This window comes from Protomyctophum bolini (genome assembly GCF_963924005.1).
Source record: "Protomyctophum bolini genome assembly, chromosome: 11".
Taxonomy (NCBI): Eukaryota; Metazoa; Chordata; class Actinopteri; order Myctophiformes; family Myctophidae; genus Protomyctophum; species Protomyctophum bolini.
This window is the reverse complement of record NC_137872.1, coordinates 18,597,021-18,616,972: the sequence shown is the minus strand read 5'-3', so window position 1 is coordinate 18,616,972 and position 19,952 is coordinate 18,597,021. Positions and strand designations below refer to the sequence as shown.

Genomic DNA, 19,952 nt, shown 5'->3' with positions numbered 1-19,952 from the left:
GAAAACAATGCTAAGGAGTTGCTTCAATGAAATATAATTGCTTTAAGCTGAAAACGATATGTTTAATGGTGTTTTGTAGCGTTGTTACATTTATCATGCATGCCGTTACAATTAATGCGATATGCGCAGCAAATGTAACACTGAAACAGCGTCCACGTTCGGTTTAATAACTCCCGACCTGTTGTGTGTAAGTCGCGTGGTTAAAAGGCCGTGTGTTTCTGTGGTAAGCAACGAATGTTAGGTCTGCGCACACTGTACGTTGCTATGGCAAGTGGCTGCCTGTCATCAAATGGTGCTAACGTTAGCATGTGTGCTATCAGGCAAAAGCTGAGAGATGTGAAACTACTACTGGGGAAAATGTCATACAAAACGCAACACCTAAATTTGGAATGTTATTGTGACCTATTGAGCACAAACAGACCATCATGATTTGCTTGCTGGACCTATAATTAATTTATTTGCATTAAATGTCCACTCTCCCATGCACACTGTACGTTGCTACGGCAAGTGGCAGCCTGTCATCAAATGCTGCTAACGTTAGCATGTGTGCTATCAGGCAAAAGCTGAGATAGATATGAAACTACTACTGGGGAAAATGTCATTCAAAACACAACACCTAATTTCGGAATGTTATTGTGACCTATTGAGCACAAACAGACCATCATGATTTGCTTGCTGGACCTATAATTAATTTATTTGCATTAAATGTCCACTCGCCCATCAAAAAGATGCGACAGAGTGTGAGCTCGACGGACAGAACAGAGCTGGTGACGTAAGAGGCAGGGTGTTGCCAGGTTAGCGAAATCTAAGCGAGTTGTAGTGTGTGTAATTGCATTGGTCCAAAGCAAACGTCAATTGAAGTAAAATAAAAGGTTTTTAATTTTCAGGTCATGTACGCTTTTCATGAGACAGAAATAAATGTGAAATGCAATGTATAGGCTATTGTAAAATGCCAGGGTGATATAATACCCAGTCCTGTGTGATTGTAAGCGAGTTGCAATGTATGTAAGTGGCGTGGTTTTTTCTGGGCGTGTTGGGCTTGTTTGTGTCCCTGTGTGGCAAACAGCAGTTTCTTGGGGAGCCGGGACTGTGTGTGTGTGTGTGTGTATATATACACTCCGTCGGTAATTCCCTGTAGGCTATACCCACATATTGGTAGGCTATCTCAATATTGGCGTGACGCATTTCACGTGAATAATGTTGTGTGCGCGCGTGCGGAGAAATGGAGTTATTTAATGAGTCGCATGTTGGTGTGTGTGTGTGTGTGTGTGTGTGTGTGTGTGCACGTCAGGCGTGCGTGTGCGTGCAGGCGTATGTATACATGTGTACTGGGTCTGGGCAGTTGGCTGTCTGGCGAAAATAGGCAAAGTGCTCGGTGTAATGGGGATATTTCGGCCCAATCCAATGAATGGCAAAGAACAATGTTGATGTAACTAAGGGAATCGTCGAGTCATTTATTTTGTAAATAAAGAGATTTAGATGGAAGAAGCAAAATAGCGATCGTATAATCTGTCCTCTTCCTTCTTTCTCTCATCAATGTCCTGCGCGAGATCAGATTCTGTGCTGCGCGAGATGTGTTTCTCTGTGGGGGCGGGCCTGGGAAGAGAGGGAAGCCTGGCTCCAGGTTGCCAGGTTAGCGAATTGTAAGCGAGTTGTAGTGTGTGTAATTGCATTGGTCCAAAGCAAACGTCAATTGAAGTAAAATAAATGGTTGTTAATTGTCAGGTGATGTACGCTTTTCATGAGACAGAAATAAATGTGGAATGCAATGTATAGGCTATTGTAAAATCCCAGGGTGATATAAGACCCAATCCTGTGTGATTGTAAGCGAGTTGTAATGTATGTAAGTGGCGTGGTTGTTTTCTGGGCGTGTTGGGCTTGTTTGTGTCCCTGTGTTTGGCAACAGCATAGGCAGCATTGATTCCGTGTTGCGTGTAGGAAAGGCTCGGGGATGTGGGTGTTTGGGTGTTTGTCCCGAGAATGTGTGTATTAAAGAAATGCATTGGCGGCGTGAGTGTGGAAGTGAGGCATTATTAGTGGCAATGCCGAGATTATTCTTTGTGGGCTGGTGCTGAGTTTTGTCGAACGACGGTTTTTGAGGAGATAGGCCAGGACCACTGCGAAGGCCTACGAAGGGTTAGTGTGTGACGTCACTGGCGTGTGAGTGTGTGTGGGTGTAGTGTGTAAGATGGTGTTGTGGGTGTTGCAATAGCGACGTAGCGGTTGTGGCTTTGGGTTTTTTTCTTCTGTATGGGTACGACTTCTCACTTGTATAAATAGATTACAATTGTGAAGTTGCTAGCCAATGAAAAAAATTCAGTTTCATTAAATAACTGTGTTTCTCCGCACGCGCACGTGCGCACACAACATTATTCAAGTGAAATGCGTAACACCACACACACACACACACACACACACACACACACACACAGGAATAGGCATGCAGGCTATACGGCGGCGAGACAGCACGTTATAATTTTCAGTTTCATTAAAAAACTGTCTTTCTCCGCACGCGCACGTGCGCACACAACATTATTCAAGTGAAATGCGTAACGCCAATATTGGGCTAATATAGGCTACCAATACAGGACGAAATAACTGACAGGAGTGACGGTGCTGTGCTGTGAGTAAACTGACAACGCTTGGCTTTCAAATCCCTTTCTCACAAAGTGTGTGTGTGTGTGTGTGTGTGTGTGTGTGTGTGTGTGTGTGTGTGTGTGTGTGTGTGTGTGTCGCTCTCTTCCTCCCAGGGTGATACTAATGGTTTGTTTGCTTTCTCTCTCAGTCTCATATTGGTGTCCCTGGGGCAGCAGGGACAGACACGGTGAACAGACTGGGCAAAATTATTACTTGCGCGCTCTGCTTGCGCAAGTAATAAAGAATATGGAAAATGGTCAAAAAATACTGTTTCGGAGTGTGTGTGTGTGTGTGTGTGTGTGTGTGTGTGTGTGACAGATTTGTGCAGATGGATTAATCCTGGATACTGGAGGGGGGGGTTGGACGTTGGGGGGTTGTAGACAAGAGAAGAGAGCGTGTGTGAGGGAGGGTATTAATTCTAGCGTAGTATACTGAGAGCCCTCTGTCTATCACCCTCCAAAGATCATCATCGGACACAAACACCTATAGCATTGGTCGGGTCCTACTACTCTGGTTAATAACTCACAACTTGCCCAGCCTTCCAGGAAACAGGAGGGCAACCTTTCTAGTCATGGAAACACCAACTTCTAAATGTCAGAGCAGAGTTCAGTGCAGGTTACAATAACAAACAGCTCCATGTGGGAAGAGGGTTGTCATGAGATCTTACTTGATGAGTCGGTTTACAGTTTAATTGCGTTTTTTTGTTGTTGTTTTTTGTCGTTGAACATTGTAGTATGAATAAAAATTACATTTCTGTTTGGCTTAAAGACATGCCAGGTATGAGACATGCTTATAAGCAAAAGGACTGCCATTTTTAATAACTTCCTAGTAGAAAATGTTTTGAAAATGGATACGAATAGTAATAGTAATTATTAACCCAAATAAGGCTATGATGTAATCATTGTGACAAGCCTACAGTATGTGGGAATTGGTTAGACAGCTTTGGAACGGGCAAAGTGCTGAGGAGAGATAACAGATACTGGTGATGATGTCATCATGATACCTGATGTCTGCTGACCCGTTAACGTGACCTGTGGTTGCCCACACATACTGTACAGTGGTGGACGGGAACCAAAGTATATTTACTTGACTACTGTACTGAAAGGAGTAGTTCCACCAAAAAAAAAAGTATTTGTTTTTCACGCATTCCTACACAAAATCGTATCCAACGACAACAAAATATTTTAAGTCTTTGGTCTGAGCGGCTAAATCTCATCATATGGTGGTCCATGGCTGAAATGCCTAATAAATAATGGTCCTTGATATGGAAAATACTGTCTATTACATTGACTCAAGTACTGGGGTTGAGTCCACCACTGCACACAGGTTTGCACACAGGTTTGTGATTGCTGTCTTCACTGCATGAAGTTCCACATCAATGATGCATAAAGGTCTGTTGCAGATTGATTGTCGCACAATATTAAAGTTTTTCTGGCATTGAACATTGAAAAATCATTTTGGAAATGATTATTATTATGATTAAATGCAAAATAATTGCGATTATGTAATCTTTGTGACAGGTCTACCTGGCATGAGCCACTAAAGCAACTGGGGGCAAACTGGTGGGTGGAATGCATTGAAGTCAAAGTGAGCCGGCTGGACCAGCTCATGAGCAAACAACATTTCTTGATGATTGTGACCTTTGTAAGATAATCGGTTGGGGAAAATAAAAGAAGACATTGTTGCATGTTTTTTCAATGTGTGCACACTGTATTTTTTTCTATTTTTTCTATTTTTTCTAAAAAGGTTTTTGACTGTCCGGTGAACTGCGGTTTCGTGATAACAGCCCATACTTGCGCCCAGTCTGAAACATACTCTGCTATTTAGAATACCTCAATGAAATGATATCTTATGTGTATATGTTTTCTTGTCTTTTTTCCCTGAAGCGAAAAAGGTGACAACCATTGAGAAATAGTGTTTATTCACATGCTTGTCCATTCATTCGGCTCTAACTGGCTTCAATGAATTACATTGAACGTTTGGCTGCAGTTAGCCAACCCAGTGTGACCAATCTGCCAGCTGGAGTTGCCGCCGGCCCAAGAAAGTGACGGAAATGTCCTTTCTTTCTTTACATGGCCTTGCCTACAACCAGGTAGTTTAATTGCATTCACCTATAGTGACATTAGTCATATCAGTGCCTGAATAGACATATATGCAATTAAAAGATGCAAGGCCGATGGAGTTAACCTGCTGAAAACTGCAAAGTTGTTTGCAGTCTTTTGAAAACAGGGTTACGATCGACTTCTCTAGGCAAACATATCTCACAAATCCTCCTCAATAGCATAGCGTATTCATTTCCTGATAATTTTCAATGGCATCACCGGGCTTATTATTTATTATAGTAATCAGAGAGTATACTGTAGCCTACAGCACTGTTTCACGATGAAGGGTCTGGCGGGGACCACCAGGGGTCCAAACCATAACAGGTCTGTAATTCTGAGACCATACAAATGGAACCAAATGGACCAGTACGCTCTCAGTTAAATTCACAGTGTAGATTGGAGTCCCAGAGGGTATGATTGTATGGGGGTCTGTGGCCTAAAGCATATCAAACTGGGGGTCCTTGAAATGGAGAAAAAAAGGTTGAGAACCAGGCTTAAAGGAGTAGTTAGCGCAAATATTTTCTATAAAATACACTATGAAACCCTGAATTCATGGAGATTCTGTTGGTTTGTGTTTAAGTCAAATTACTGGCTTAGGAATGTGACAAAATAAATCCATGAACTCCAAGGCTTCATGGGTACAGTAGCCTAATTGACGAACAATAAGTATTTTTATTGGGTGAACCTCTCCTTTAATATGGACTGGATAATGACACTCGACAAGCCTTTTTAATTTTTAACACTTCCCCTCGTCATCCGTAGCCGTGTGGTGGTTGGTGACACCACACCGGGTGGAGCCTTGAAACCCAAGACAGCCACACTGTCTGTCTGACTGCCGCACAAACACACACACACACACACACACACACACACACACACACACACACACACACACACACACACACACACACACACACACACACACACACACACACACACACACACACACACACACACACACACACAACTGTACCAGTGTTGCCAGATAACTAGGCTATGAGCACTTTAAACCTACAGTATACAGATTTGCCATTGGAGAATAGACGATCTGCATGCACACACAAGCTCGTATAGGTCCCCCACCCCCACAACATATCCCACAATTACAATATTTACAAGCTAATTTACAGAAAAACAAGGCAGAAATTGCTTATAATAACTTGCAGACTTGGCAACACTGAACCACTATCTGAGGCAACGCATACCACAATACAGGTGTAAAATCCTCATGACTGTGATGAACACATGTGTGTGTGACTACCTCAACTCGCCTAGTGTAGCCAGTATGTATGTATGCACATGTTACTGTAACTATATGCATGTCACTATATGTCATGTGACTATATGTCACTATATGTCTTTTTGTATTGCTATCTGTGTATTTGTACTGCAGCTTTCAAGACCTCTACTTCAACACATTTTCTTTCGGGAGACGAATAAAAGTCAGTGACCCTTTCATTTTTTCCCCATTTGTGATAGTATTAATTTTACTGTGCAGCATCCAAACTTATTTTAAGGAATAGCATATCATTTTAACTGATAATTAGAGTACGTTACAATATACTCCAGTGGTTGTAGGTGGTCATCCCATTAATATGCTTCTATTGGTCCATCCATTCATACATTGGGAGGTGAAGCGGCGAACAGTCAACGCCAGTGTCCTCACTTAGTCACTTCCCACACCAATGGTGGCAACCACTGAGATCAATTAGTGGTTCAGAGTCTTGCTCAAGGACACTTCAACACTAACTCTGGGGGAGCCCACGATGGAACCTTGCAGTTCTAATCTGGCTGCTCTGCCAGCCACTCTACTCCTATTCTACTGCCGCTACTGGCAGTATTACTTGATTGACAAGTAGTACTGGACAATATCTACAGGCGGGGATTCCCTCTTTGGGAAAGGTTGATGTTTGGTCTCTCGCTCAATAGACCCCCGGTTCGAATCCCTACAAGTCATTGGGCGAATCAGTCAGTGATGAAACGTAAACATGCAGGCCGTTAAGAAGTACCGTTGACAATTAGCACCAGAGAAGAAAACAAACCAACAGTCCAAGCTTTCGTCATTTGAGTAATGCGAGGAAGGAATAATGACATTTTTAAAAACATGACAGACAAAACAGATAATAATTGACGGGCCAAATGAAAGATTGAATGAATGAATGCATTATTAGTCTATAACTCAATGGTTCCCTTCAGTGGTTCCCAAACGTTTTAGCTCAAGACCCAAAAGAGAAAAATGTAGTCTCCCCAGGGAACCAAACAAAAATAGCTGATCTCTACAAGCTCACAACACCTTGCATCCTCTTTTCAATTCTTCTTAAACAATTGTTTTCAATTCATGACATGAAATGTCTTTGAAAAAGAGTCTGAATTTTGTTTTATATTCATGAAAAGTTATGTATAGGTATATACAAAATGGGGGGGAGGTATTAGGCTATTATTATTATTATTATTATTTTAATTAAAAACAGTAAATAAAAAAGAATAATAAAGGGGATATGTAGGCCTACTCACGACCCATAATGTATCTGCTAGTGCGATCCATGGGTCACGATCCACTGTTTGGGAAGCTCTAGTATGTGTGATCCAGGGACCCGTCCCTCAGGGACCCTTGAGAGGTTTCAAATGGACTTGTCTACACTACACTATACTAACTTATATACAAATGGAACACCGTAATGGAACCATGGTTCCAGCCCAGAGTACAGATAGAACCTGCATTGACGTGCACTGACAACTATAGCCTGCTCAGCTGTCAATGAATCAAATGAATGCATCAAAACAATCACAAGGAGAACTTGGCAAACTTACTTGCAGGTCGTTATTTGCCATCCTGAGCCGTGAAAACCAAATGCTGTCGGTCGGTCTGTTTGGGTTTTGTCTCGTTGCGGGGATGTGGTGGTGTCTATCTGTCTGTCTGTCGCACTAAACCATCAGACAGACAACATAAGCTGTTCCGTAGATCTTGGCGTCCGTACAAACGTCCAAAATGACGGGGAGACAATTAGACAAATGTCCTTTTTAGGATTTAAAACCGTGAACAGTGTACCTCCTGGTTAAAGAAGACACGATTGGACGTGTCCTGGAGCCTGGTAGTGACAGTGGTGGTGGTGATATGATCGGCGACATCCTGGCGTTTCAAGAAGTCACAAACTGGGGACTGTGTTGTTGTGAGGCGGTGTCGCCGGGTGGTCGCTGTGTGTGTGTGATGATCCCCCGGAGCAGGATGTCAACTCGTGCATACTGTGCTGCTGCTCGCCCGTCGCCGCATCTTGAACTTCCACTAGAAAGTAGCAGCGGTGTGTACACTCAACCATCCGAATCCCACGGGGATCATGAGCGCCGTGGGAGGAAAAACGACGCCGTAACACAGACAGACAGAATGCGGAAAGCTGATAGCCCTGTCTGTCTGTGTGTGTGTGTGTGTGTGTGTGTGTGTGTGTGTGTGTCGGAGGTGCGGTGGTGATGGTGATGCTGCTGCCCGCCTGCCTGGAGGCTGAGCTGGGCTGTGCGTCGACCCATGGCGCCCTCTGCCTCTGGGTCATGATCACTCCCATTTCCGTAGAACCTGTTGATCAAGACCGCTTGATTACATTTAATTCATTCAACCTTTTAGCAGTGGGGGAAAGTATCATTCTAATCAAGTAGCCTGCATTTACTCAAGTACTTTACAAGTACAATTTTGAGGTGTATATTGGCCTATATTTACAATGTTCAATCATGTTACTTATTATACTCTACTTAGTCTACTACATCTCAAATGACATTTTTAACTTTTACTAGCCTACACTATAATTATTTGATTTGATTATTGCTATATTTGTAGATTTTGATTATTATTACATAACCACTTTGGCAATTTGAAAATAGCCGATTTAAAAGCTCACAATGTGTCTTTGGGAGCTTGTCGATCTGCTATTTTTCAAAGATGTTGTATACGTTTTATATAGGCTACATTTGAAAACTTGTGCATAATGAGTAGGTATTGCTTTTACTTTAACTACCTTTTGATGCCAATACTTTTGTACTTTTATTCAAGTAAATGAATACCAATACAACACACAATTTCTACAATAGGGTACTTCTAACAGCACTGCCTTTCAGTTCCAACTTTGCCAATGGGGGTATTAGTAGGCCTATACTTAAAGGTAAGTGATATATTTTTTTATGTTCTATAAATAAACAGAAAATAAATGTTCTGGTTGGTCAGGAGAGAGAACCCATTTATCATCTTCAGTTTTATAATATTTATTCCCCTTTCCAATTTTGTCTGGTCATGTTTTTATTTGTCATCACTTCAAATATTTTATAGGGTAAAAAGTACAATATTTAGGGATGTATTTAAAAGGGAAATATGTTTGACTGTTTGTGTTTTTAATCCATGCATGATGCAGAGAAAGAATGTCGGGATAGATTTACAATATTAGTATAGTGGAGTATTAATAGTATTGAACATTGTAAATAGTACATTACTTGAGTAAATGTACTTATAGTTACTTTACCCCGCTGCTGTTCTGTTTGTTCAGTGAGACTATTTTTTTAAAGCCCACTTATTAAATATATAATACTAGACATAGACATAGACATATTCAGGCCATAATATTTCACTTGTGGTTACTATAACAATAGCCTATACATGTTCTGCTAAAAGCAATAGGCCTACAAATCCAGGATCTTCTTTCTCTTAAAATGTTCTTCCTTTAACCTTTATACACTACTGAAAACTCTCTTCTTTATTAATTCTCTTACAGAGATCCTGTATTTTGTTTTTTGTTTTTTTGCCATTCAAGTGTGACCTTTTTGTAAATATCATATCTGTCGGATCACTCGGGTGGAAACCAAAAAGCGTTAGGCCTACTTTTCAGGATTTAAATTCAAAAACAGCCAAAGTAGCAGATCTACAAGCTCAAAAGGTGCCGCAGAAGCGTGCAGATCTGTTACTTTTGATGTGACGCTGTAGTATACTGTATGTGTGAACTGATGATCTGTGATCAATAGGGCGTTAATTTACGAAAAAACATGCTAAAGTTGACAAGATGGTTTACCTTTTTTTTAGTTCGTTTTTGATATGCAATATGAACAGAGCTGTCTGTGTACACAGCTAGGCTACTAACTTGATATCCCCTCGGTCTCTGGTGTCACCAGCGGCAGAAACTGAGCAGTTTGGGGTCACTGAGAGGAGAGACCCCCTGTCTCTCCTCTCAGTGATCTATGCCCTAGCTGTTTATGTTGCTTTGTACTGTAACTGATAGAGCTGCCATGATCGTCAAATTGTTACTTGATTCATTCTCATAATAATAATTGTGATTAATGATTTGTATTTTTGCTTACTGGAACATTGGGACAATCAAAATGGTACGGGGATATGACAACTGACTGACTGACAATGACCAATAATTCAAATAAATAATGTTCTACGCCTATAAATAGGACATATTTAATTCTATATAGCCTACTTGATTTCACTATAGCTTTAATGTTTGTTTTTAGTTCAATATTTGTTTTAAAAATGCCATTGACAATGAAGTGAAAATTTACATCATCTTGTCCCCAACACAACAAAGATAATTTAATGTTTGTTTGGTCACTGTTTGTTTTACATCACCATATCAACGGCGGTGGCTCAGGGGTAGAGTGGCTGGATGCAGGGAACCGCAAGGTTGCCAGTTTGAACTTGGGCTCCCCCAGAGTTAAGTGTTATTCATAGTCTAATATTTTCGGTGGTGAGGTGACCACCGAACTACAACATGACGTCACTGAGCCCCGGTGAAGAGCAAACCACCGCTCTCCCCAGCCCTTCTCTCTGTTTTTACTCACCACCGCTCCATGTTATTACAGCTCCGGTGGTCACCTCACCACCGAAAATCCAGACTATGAATAGGCCTTTAGTGTCGAAGTGTTCTTGAGCAAGACACTGAACCCCTAATTGCTCCTGATGTGCTGGTCGGTGCCTTGCATGGATCACTATTGTTTTTTAATTTGAAAATAGTTGATGGGCCCAACGAGTCAATGACAGACCATAAACGAAGCATTAGAATGCTCTTATAGAGCCATCATCTGAGATGGCCTCTATAGCACATCGTTTCCCAAACACTGGGTCTGGACCCATTTGTGGGTCACAAACCAGTAGCATAAAAAAACCAATCTTCAATTTTCATTAAAAAATCCAAATCCAACATTTTTCAAAACATTGTCATGAATAAATATAGAAATCAAAGAAATTCCAACAAAAAATGTTTAAGAAGTAATGGACATAGTAGATACGGCTACATCTGCTGTTTTCACTAGTTTGGGACCTGGGGAGATATCAAATTTCCCTTTTGGGTCTTGAGCTAAAAAGTTTGAGAACCAGTGCTAGCATATGAGCCGGATCACTCTCCACTCACAGCGGTGTACAGTTACCTACAGCTTTGTATGCAGATGGATGTTACCACCAGAGACAGTCAGACCACCCCACATGTGAGATTATTTTTTATAGATAATAGTCTAGTCTAGACTCTAGAATCCATATTTTAACTTTGTGTTTTTTGCAGCTGCATGCTTTAGCTGCTGGTTAAACAACGAGCATGAAATGTAGACGACCAATTCACGACCTAGTTTGATAATTAACATCCTAAGGATACTTTATAATATATACAGCGTCACACTAAATCATCAACATCTACAAGTCGATCTGCTACTTTTGATGCTTTAGAATTAGAATTCCTGAAAAGTAACAGTTTTGGACATACCGGTAATTATAATGAGGTTCCTGCCAGTAGAGGTCGCACTTTATCTTTTCTTCATGTTTTCTTTTATAGCCTATACCTACTGTACTGTAGTAGGCTATAAAAGATAAAAGGGTTCAGGGTATGAATGGGAGACAGGGAAAAACACTAGGCTCTTTCAGTGCGTGTTTATATAATAACTTTATTGAATAATTTCAAGTACTGGTCTTTATTCTTTTCACAGTTCGACAAGTTTAACTAAAGAGAAACACAGTAATAAGAAACATAAATCCAAGTATTCAATAAGAAAAGATGATGAATATGCTCATGAATATTTGCTGGAAAGGAAACATAGTGATATGTTTTATCAAGAGGTCCACTCCCACAGAGCATATATAATATACTATAGACCTACTACAACCTGGGCAAACTATTAATTGCTAGATATGTATTTATTTAAATATAACGTATCATATCCTTTTCTATTACTAAAAACACAAAATTAGCCTACTGAAAGACTGACAACATGCATAAGGTTAGGGTGTGCAACTCACTTTCATTGTTAAAGATATAGCCACTGCCTAATAAAAAAGGTGTGCAAGGCTATTGTGCACTGTACTCAGACTAAATGATTCAGAAACAGTAGGATATGCATGTCCAACCTATTGTCGACGTTTGTATAGTAATAATAGAACATTTTCATAAAACATCTCATGTAAAATATAGATACAGGCTATAGCAGCAATGCCAGCAAGACAGTGTTCATATAAATGTATTTGTTTTCTTTATTTTTCTTTACCACTAGTCATTCTTCCGATAGGTGGCAGTGTTGCTCTATATTTGTCACTAGGAACAGAACTGACCCACCCCAGACAAAGGGAGAACGACAGGTGCTTTTTCTTCTATAGACTGTAGCCGTTTAACACGCACTTTTAAACCTGATAGTCCCTAATTATTAGGGATAATTGCACAAATCACAAACAAAAGATTGCACATAGATATAACTGTATTAAAACAAGGTACAGCGAGCGTACAAACAAGAAGGATACTCAATGTTGAATGGCTGTCCCAGTCTGCCCACCCACCGGTGTGGCACAAAGCCTGTCTCTCCCTTTCCATGTCAGACTCTCCCATTCTCTGAATCATGACATCACCCGGTAGCCTCGGAAACCCACTGAATAATCAGCCAACCCTGGAAATGAGGTCACAACTTTGGAATGAGAGAGAGAGAGAGAGGATCCCTCCAACACCCCCTATCCTCTCTACCCCTGGTTCCCAAACTTTTCTGTTTGTTTGTTTGTTTTAAAATATATACAATTTTTAATATATATATATATATATATATATATATATATATATATAATGAGATTTTATAACTTTTTAGTTGGATCGTGGCCCTGGGCCTATACAAATTGGTCTACTTTAACTATGACCCACAACCCACTGTTTGGGAACTCAAACCAAACCCACCCTGTCCCCTTTCCCTCCAGCAGACACCCCCCTTCCACCTCACCCAGTGGTTGGAAGCAAGTGCGTATACCGTACATCAGTACAATTTTGAGGTTTTAACTTGAGTAGCCTACAGTATTTGCCATTTTAAACTCCACAGAGACCCCCTCACCCCGACCCCACCCACCCACTGCATGTCCGGATGGCAAGGGGACTCAAACAACAAGTTCCTTCTCCCTCTTCTCCTCTTTCCCCCCCCGGCTCTATTATGTTGCTGACAGCAGCTCAGTGAGGTCTTTAGAGGGGAGACACACAAAGTTCTCACTTCAGTTGCGGAGCAGTGGGAACACACACACAGCGGGGATTCATTTCTGACAGCACAGCCAGGGGAAAAGATTGCATCATGACAGTGTCATCATAGGTCAGGCACGCACACATCACATGCACGCACATACACGCACGCACACATCACATGCACGCACATACACACACGCACGCACGCACGCACGCACGCGCGCGCGCACACACACACACACACACACACACACACACACACACACACACACACACACACACACACACACAGTCACAACACAGACCCAAAAAAAGGCAAAAGGAATGTGTGTTGAGCACAAGGAGTTGGTTCATATTTTGTTATTGCACATGTCCAACAAGTTTTGTTGTTTTGGGTCACGTCAGTACTGAGAATAACCCAAGCGGCCTACAGTACATCAACATAACACACATCTGTGTATAAAAGGGTTTGTTCAAAAGCAGGTTACAAGAAAGAGGAGTAAAATGAGTGCATTATCATTGTCATAGCTGCATCCCTCACTCAGAGGTCATAGTGTTTGGTTTGACTATTTTGGTGCTAAGCAGTGGCAGAGGAAACGACCCACTAGGGTTATGAGAGCTATTAAGTGGAGTGCTCTGATCATGTTTTTTGCGACCGAAGGTCGCAGTTAACTATATGGAATTGTGCGTTTTTTGTCCGTCAGTCACTCAAAATCCCCATACATGGGGAAAGCCACCATATATTGTGCCCAGGTCTCGTGACATCACTATGACATCATCAGGGATGATAGTAAACCAGGGATCATAGTAAATGTGACCTGCTGTCGCAATTAAGCCTATATATGGAGATCCCTGATGTCATCAATAAGATATAATGTCTGAACCTGTTCTGACATTCCATGTTGATCCTTCCCCATCCATCCTCCTGTCTCCCTTTTGACTGTCCCTGTCCATTTAAACTCTAGATGGGCCTGCCCCAAAGTTATTTGTGCAGCCGCGCCCGGCAGCCGGCGAAAACTAGAGTTCTCAACATGAAGTCCCGGCCCTACCTGGGCCCTCATCAAACCCGGTACACTCAAGACACGTTCCATATATGGCCAGTGCAGGCGACCTCGCCCTCAGGCGTCTTACTGGTATTATTATGCATATTGCTAAGATAATAAAGGATAACTGTGCGACGTGTTTACCATGCAGATCTGCTATCTCTGTCGGGTGGAAACCTCCTATGTCCAAAACTGTTACTTTTCAGGATTTACATTTCAAAAGCAGCACGAGTAGTAGATCTACAAGCTCAAAGCTTGTGGATCTGCTACTTTTGACGCTTTTGTGTGATGCTGCAGTATGATCAAGAAGGGCAAAACACACAAAAAGTGAGTATAATTCAGATAAGAGGTTTGCCCGACAGCAACAATATGTGTGTAATAGTGGTTAATGCTGTGATGATCAGGACCCATCTGCCACTAGAACAGACCTGCTGACCCCTCAGTACAGTACAGTCCATATGATCACATGACCACCTGACTAATAATCATAATCCTGGATCACTGTGTGTGTGTGTGTGTGTGTGTGTGTGTGTGTGTGTGTGTGTGTGTGTGTAATAACTTTGCAGTATGTTGTGGCGCAGAAATCAATCTGTGAAATTCAGGGATTTGGGATGTAATTTAGTGTGTACAGAATCAGATCAATAGATTTGATTGATTGATTGACTTGTCACAGTGCTGTTAGTGGATTGATTGACTGTGTGCGTAATTTATGCTTAATCGCACAATGTTATTGAGCACCGAAAACAGCAGATCTAATAAGCTGTGAGCTTATAGATCTGCAATTTGTTTGCACGTGACACCGCCATGCCACGAAGTAGAGATGGGACTAACAGACAGTGATGATGAAGCCATCTGTCCTTCTGACCAGTGGTTCTGGGGACCCCCCAGGGTTTCTCCAGGGGGTTCCAGTGGGTCCCTCCAGCTAAATGATCCCCTCACAGGTCTGTAACTCTGAAAGCGTACAAAAAAAATGGAACCAAATGGACCCTCACAGGTCTGTAACTCCATTTGCTTCCATTTCTACTCTCTAAGGGGGTCCTTCGATATGTAAAAGGGTTTAGTGCTGGGTCTCCACCTCCACCACGGTCCAGTCCCCCGGCGGGGGCGAGCTGCCCTGGCTGTCTGGCGAGTAGCAGCTGACCGAGGTGACGGTGGCCGAGGACGGCGGGCTGAAGTGCGGCAGCAGCCGGGGCCACATGCTGCTCTCCAGGGGGCTCAGGGTGCCGCCCCCGCCCACAGGGAGCAGCAGGAGCGGCGGGCAGCAGCAGCCGCCCCCCGCGTCCCCTCCCCCGGACGACAGCAGCAGGGTCTGGTTGATGAGCTGCTGCACCATGTCCACCTTCTGGCTCCAGTCCAGGTCGCAGGGCGGTGCCGGGCGCTCCCCGCGGGCAACGGGCGCCGTCTCCTCTTCCCCGGCCTCCCTCCTGCCCTCGTGCAGTGGGTCTTCGTCCTCCTCCTCCTCCTCGCTGACCTCCATGGCCTCGTAGATGGTGCACAGCCCCGAGGAGGGAGACAGCATGACTCCTCCCGAGGGGCTCCTCCTGACCTGCTGCTGCTGGACGTGCTTCTGCTGCAGGCGGTACTGCTGCTCCAGCTCCAGCTGCCACTGGAGGACCATCCTCCGCTGCTGGCTCTGGTGATGCTGGTCCTGCTGCTGCTCCTGCAGCCGCAGCTGCAGCAGCTCCTGCCGCTGCCGCTCCAGCTGCTTGTGCACTTGTTGCTCCTGCTCCAGCCACTGCAGCTTCTGACGCTCCTGCTCCTGCCGCTCCCGGTGTGGTGTCGTCGCAGGCCCGCCCCCGTCCCCGTCGGGGGCTGCGTTCGCGGGAGAAGGAGGAGAGGTCGTTCGAGGAGCGATCTCTGCGAACTGGGAGGCGACCACGGGATCGATGGGCCTCCGGTTGCCCGGGACCAGCGCCAGGTAGTGGCCGTTGGCTATGGGGCCGGTGGACGACGACGAGTGATTCTGGTTCTGGACGTCTTCCTGAGAGTCTGTCCGGTTCACTTTGTCTTCTTCGTCGGACCGGGCGTCCTGGCGTCCTGTCAGACAGTGATGGTCACGTGGTGAGTGTCCGTTAGGGAGGCATGCATCCAACACAACGGGGAGGACAGCCACACGAGGTCCGGGGAGGAAAGGTCACAACAACTGATCACTGTTATGATGACACAAAGGATCATAACCGGACATAAAATAAAATACATAATACACAAAAAACAGGGGAGGTGAAATAAATTGGCATCGGCCATGAAACTGTTAAGTGGATAGCGCACACTGGGCGTCACATGCAGACTCTGTCACCTGCTTCTCCAGCATTCAATGCGGTACAAAAGTTACCTATAAGACTTGGTTGTGTGCGAACACAAGAAGGTGCTCAATGGTTGTCATGCGAAACTAGAAATTGTGCTCCTTAGTCCTTAAGGGACCTCTCGTTATTACGATTACATCGGAACTCCGTTCCTGTCTTGTCCAGTAGTCTCCTTTTGCATTGATCTGTTATGTAACTCAACCCGACTTTGATGGTCGCGGTAACAAGGCCTTGGAGTACGATAGGTTGCTCTAATTCATGGCCAGATGAGTGTGGTGGCAGTACGCCTGCCTTCATCGATACTGTGGCATGTCACTGTAAGTGATAACCTCATAACGCACCGCAATGTCATAGCGTTCAGATTGACCCTCAAATGCTCCCCAAATCCTTACTCTCAAGAGGAGTGTCAGAGAAATTAGGCTTGGTCCATCATGAGAAGTGGATTGCCTGGATATGAGACTAATTTCTCAATTACATGTCTCAGTGGCCTGACACAAGCCTACAGTAATTGCTACTGATCTAAATGTGATTTACTTGGGTTAATGCCACATTTCATCAACTAATGCTGTATACTGTTCTCATAATTAAAATACAATGCAGTAGTGAACAGAACAACAAGGGGGTAATTTATTATGATTACACCAAATATGGCCTCTAGTGATGCTCAAAGCCAAGAGAAACATCTGGAAGCCGTTGCTGCTCAACCCAATTATATTCCTTCTCTAAAGAAGAGCCACTAATGTCTTCTTTTACGGTTTGTCAAAGCACCAAACGTTGGTATCTCAGAGGGCATGCTGCACGGTCAGTGCTGGATCCAGAGGTCAGAGAGAGAGCGAGAGACAGAGAGATACATACAGTATGCATGCTGCGTGTTCATTTAACAGAGTGTACAAATGATGTATATTTTACACTCTCTCGTTACAAGTGGGGAACAAGGGTACTGAGATACCACTTTTTTCCTTAAAAAAATAATAATCCAGACTTTGGTATCTCAGATGGGGCGTGAATGAGGTCCAGAGGGTGGCCACCAGGGTTTATTTATAGAATGAGTGGGAGCAGGCAGGTCAGAGGTCACACAGGAAGAGAAGGCCTTTAGAGACAGAAACTGAAAACTTTAACCACTTAAACCCTTTATATTCAGTGGTTCCCAAACCTTTTAGCCCGTGACCCAAAATAGACATTTGAGTCCAGTCTTCCCTGTACTCAAACTAGTGAAAATAGCCGATCTAGATAGATGTTTAGCCGATGTAATAGATGGATGTTTAGCCGATCTAGATCAGCTAAAAATGTTTTCTAATATGGAATTTATTTGATTTTGTTGATGATTTTCAGGAATTATTTTTTTTGAAATAGTAATAATTTAAAACAATGTAAGAAACTAAAAATAAAGGGACCCATAAAAACCGAACCCCCAGAATAGGGATGCTATAGGGTTCATGTGGTTAACATTCAAGTCTTCATTCACAGATTTTTGGGAGAAAGGGAGATTGTCCTGGAATGTCTGTCTTGCATGGATAAAGATGGATCCATGCTTATAAGATTAAAGACTATTGGAATGGCTCTAACTAGCAATAAAATACAACTGATGTTCAGAATCATCTTCCGTAAAACCAACCTAATGGTTGTAGATATTTCATAAACACGAAGATTAAAGCCTCAATCTGGAATTTATGCTGTTATGTACTGTACAACATTAAGAACATATGTTAAAGATGGAGTGCCATGATTCTTTTCCCACGATAAAACATGATCATCAGGTCTTGTTATATAAGGAGGAAGAATCGTTTAAAAAACGTGTACAGTATTTGTTAAAATGTTGTTTTTATGTGGGCACGCCCATCAGTTCATTAAGTATGCCTGGTTTGCCTGGTGTGTGTGGTGATCCACCTGAACTGAAGCCACACCCACAGTTGTTGTTGTATGATAAGGAGGAGGGGTTAGGGGAGGGGCTGATAGTGTGATGTCACTATATTACAGTTTTTTTCCATTGCCATGTCAAGGTTTCAGCCTCCAGGAAGAAACCCTAAATACAAAGGGAAGACATCATTGCACATAACCACACCAAGGGGTCTAATGAAGTACTGTCACCTCTTAAACACATGAAAAATTGGAAAAAGTACAAAAATCACAGCACTCCATCTTTAACATAAGTAAACCAGGTTTAGAATGATAATATCTAAACATGTTTAGCTGTGTGTGTGTGTGTGTGTGTCAGATAATGTATGAAGTGGGTACACTACACCGAGGAGGATGCAAGCAGGCATTTCAAGCAAGCTGTTGAACTTGCCGTTGACTTGGTACTTGTAAGTGCGGGGACACAAGTCCTTACACACCAGGCATGTGACAATTAAACAATGTGAAAATCCATTGCAAATATTTGACATCATCAAGTGATACCACATTCATACAGGTTGATGCCGTTATCCGCGGTCAACAGTTGACCTCGTTTCAAAAGTCACTTTATCGCCTCGTTACATTCAGGTTCTGTGCAGATGCACTCATGACACAAACATCAGTTTCAATTAACGTGAATTAAACTAATGTGAATGAATCACATGACATGAACGCTCCCAGTGCGCAAGGACCTTTAGTCTAACCTAGGAGGGGTAGTGCACGTGCTGTTGCACGGTCAGTGCATTATCTTAAAAGGTTGAGAGAAAGAGAGAGACACATATGCATGCATTTAACTCAAGAGGGTATAGAGCGTCGCAGTCCCTCCCCCTTTCAGAACAACGAGTGTATTGGGAAATGAATCCCAATACATTTTTCAAAACGTATTTATTTAAAGACCTTTTAAGCGTCGTAATGACAAATCATAACACGCAAACATTTTCGGGCCAAACAAAGAATTAGAAAGTAGAAAAAAAGGCAGGTTTTTTTCTTCTTTGTTGGGAAAAATGCATTTTTTTCCTGGGCCACTCGTCGTTCTGAAAGGGGGAGGGACTGCGACGCTCTATAGGCCTACAAATGCAACCACATTTGCATTTGTACCACTCTGAGCAAAAAGTGGATTCATGTGCGGGGTGCTGAGATACCACTTTTGGTTTTATCAAACCAAAATTGCATTGTGTAAACACCATTCTTCCATGTTGTATCCCTCGATGTTTATAGCCTGTTTCCTTGGTGACGAGGAGATACAAAGTGGGAGTAGCCCATTATGGTACATAAGTGACAATACACAGCTGGGGACACAAAGACAACAGGACAAGAGTTCCAGGCATGCTTTAGGGGTCATGTCCACAGAACGTGTTTTTGTTTTGTTTTTGCGGCCAGCACCTTTCTGCCATGCGTTATATGGCAGGAAGGACGCTCTAGTCTAGGAACACTCCTCTTCTCAGAGACATGCGTTTCTCGAGTTCTCTGTCTGCTGGGGTTTTTAGGCCAGAGTGTCCAGAGTAAAAAAAAAAGAAGTTGATG

The 19,952-nt window shown here is 42.9% G+C and overlaps 1 protein-coding gene across 1 annotated transcript in view; it reads right to left on the bottom strand.

The window, feature by feature from the left end:
- The window catches only part of pkn1b (protein kinase N1b), a 56,034-nt gene extending 47,944 nt beyond the window's left edge, over positions 1–8,090 (bottom strand). The window contains exon 1 of the mRNA XM_080775825.1: positions 7,551–8,090. Coding sequence (XP_080631951.1) covers positions 7,551–7,571 — 21 coding nt within the window. The 5' untranslated portion in view covers positions 7,572–8,090. The remainder of the gene's footprint in view (positions 1–7,550) is intronic.
- Positions 8,091–19,952: the final 11,862 nt, after the last annotated feature.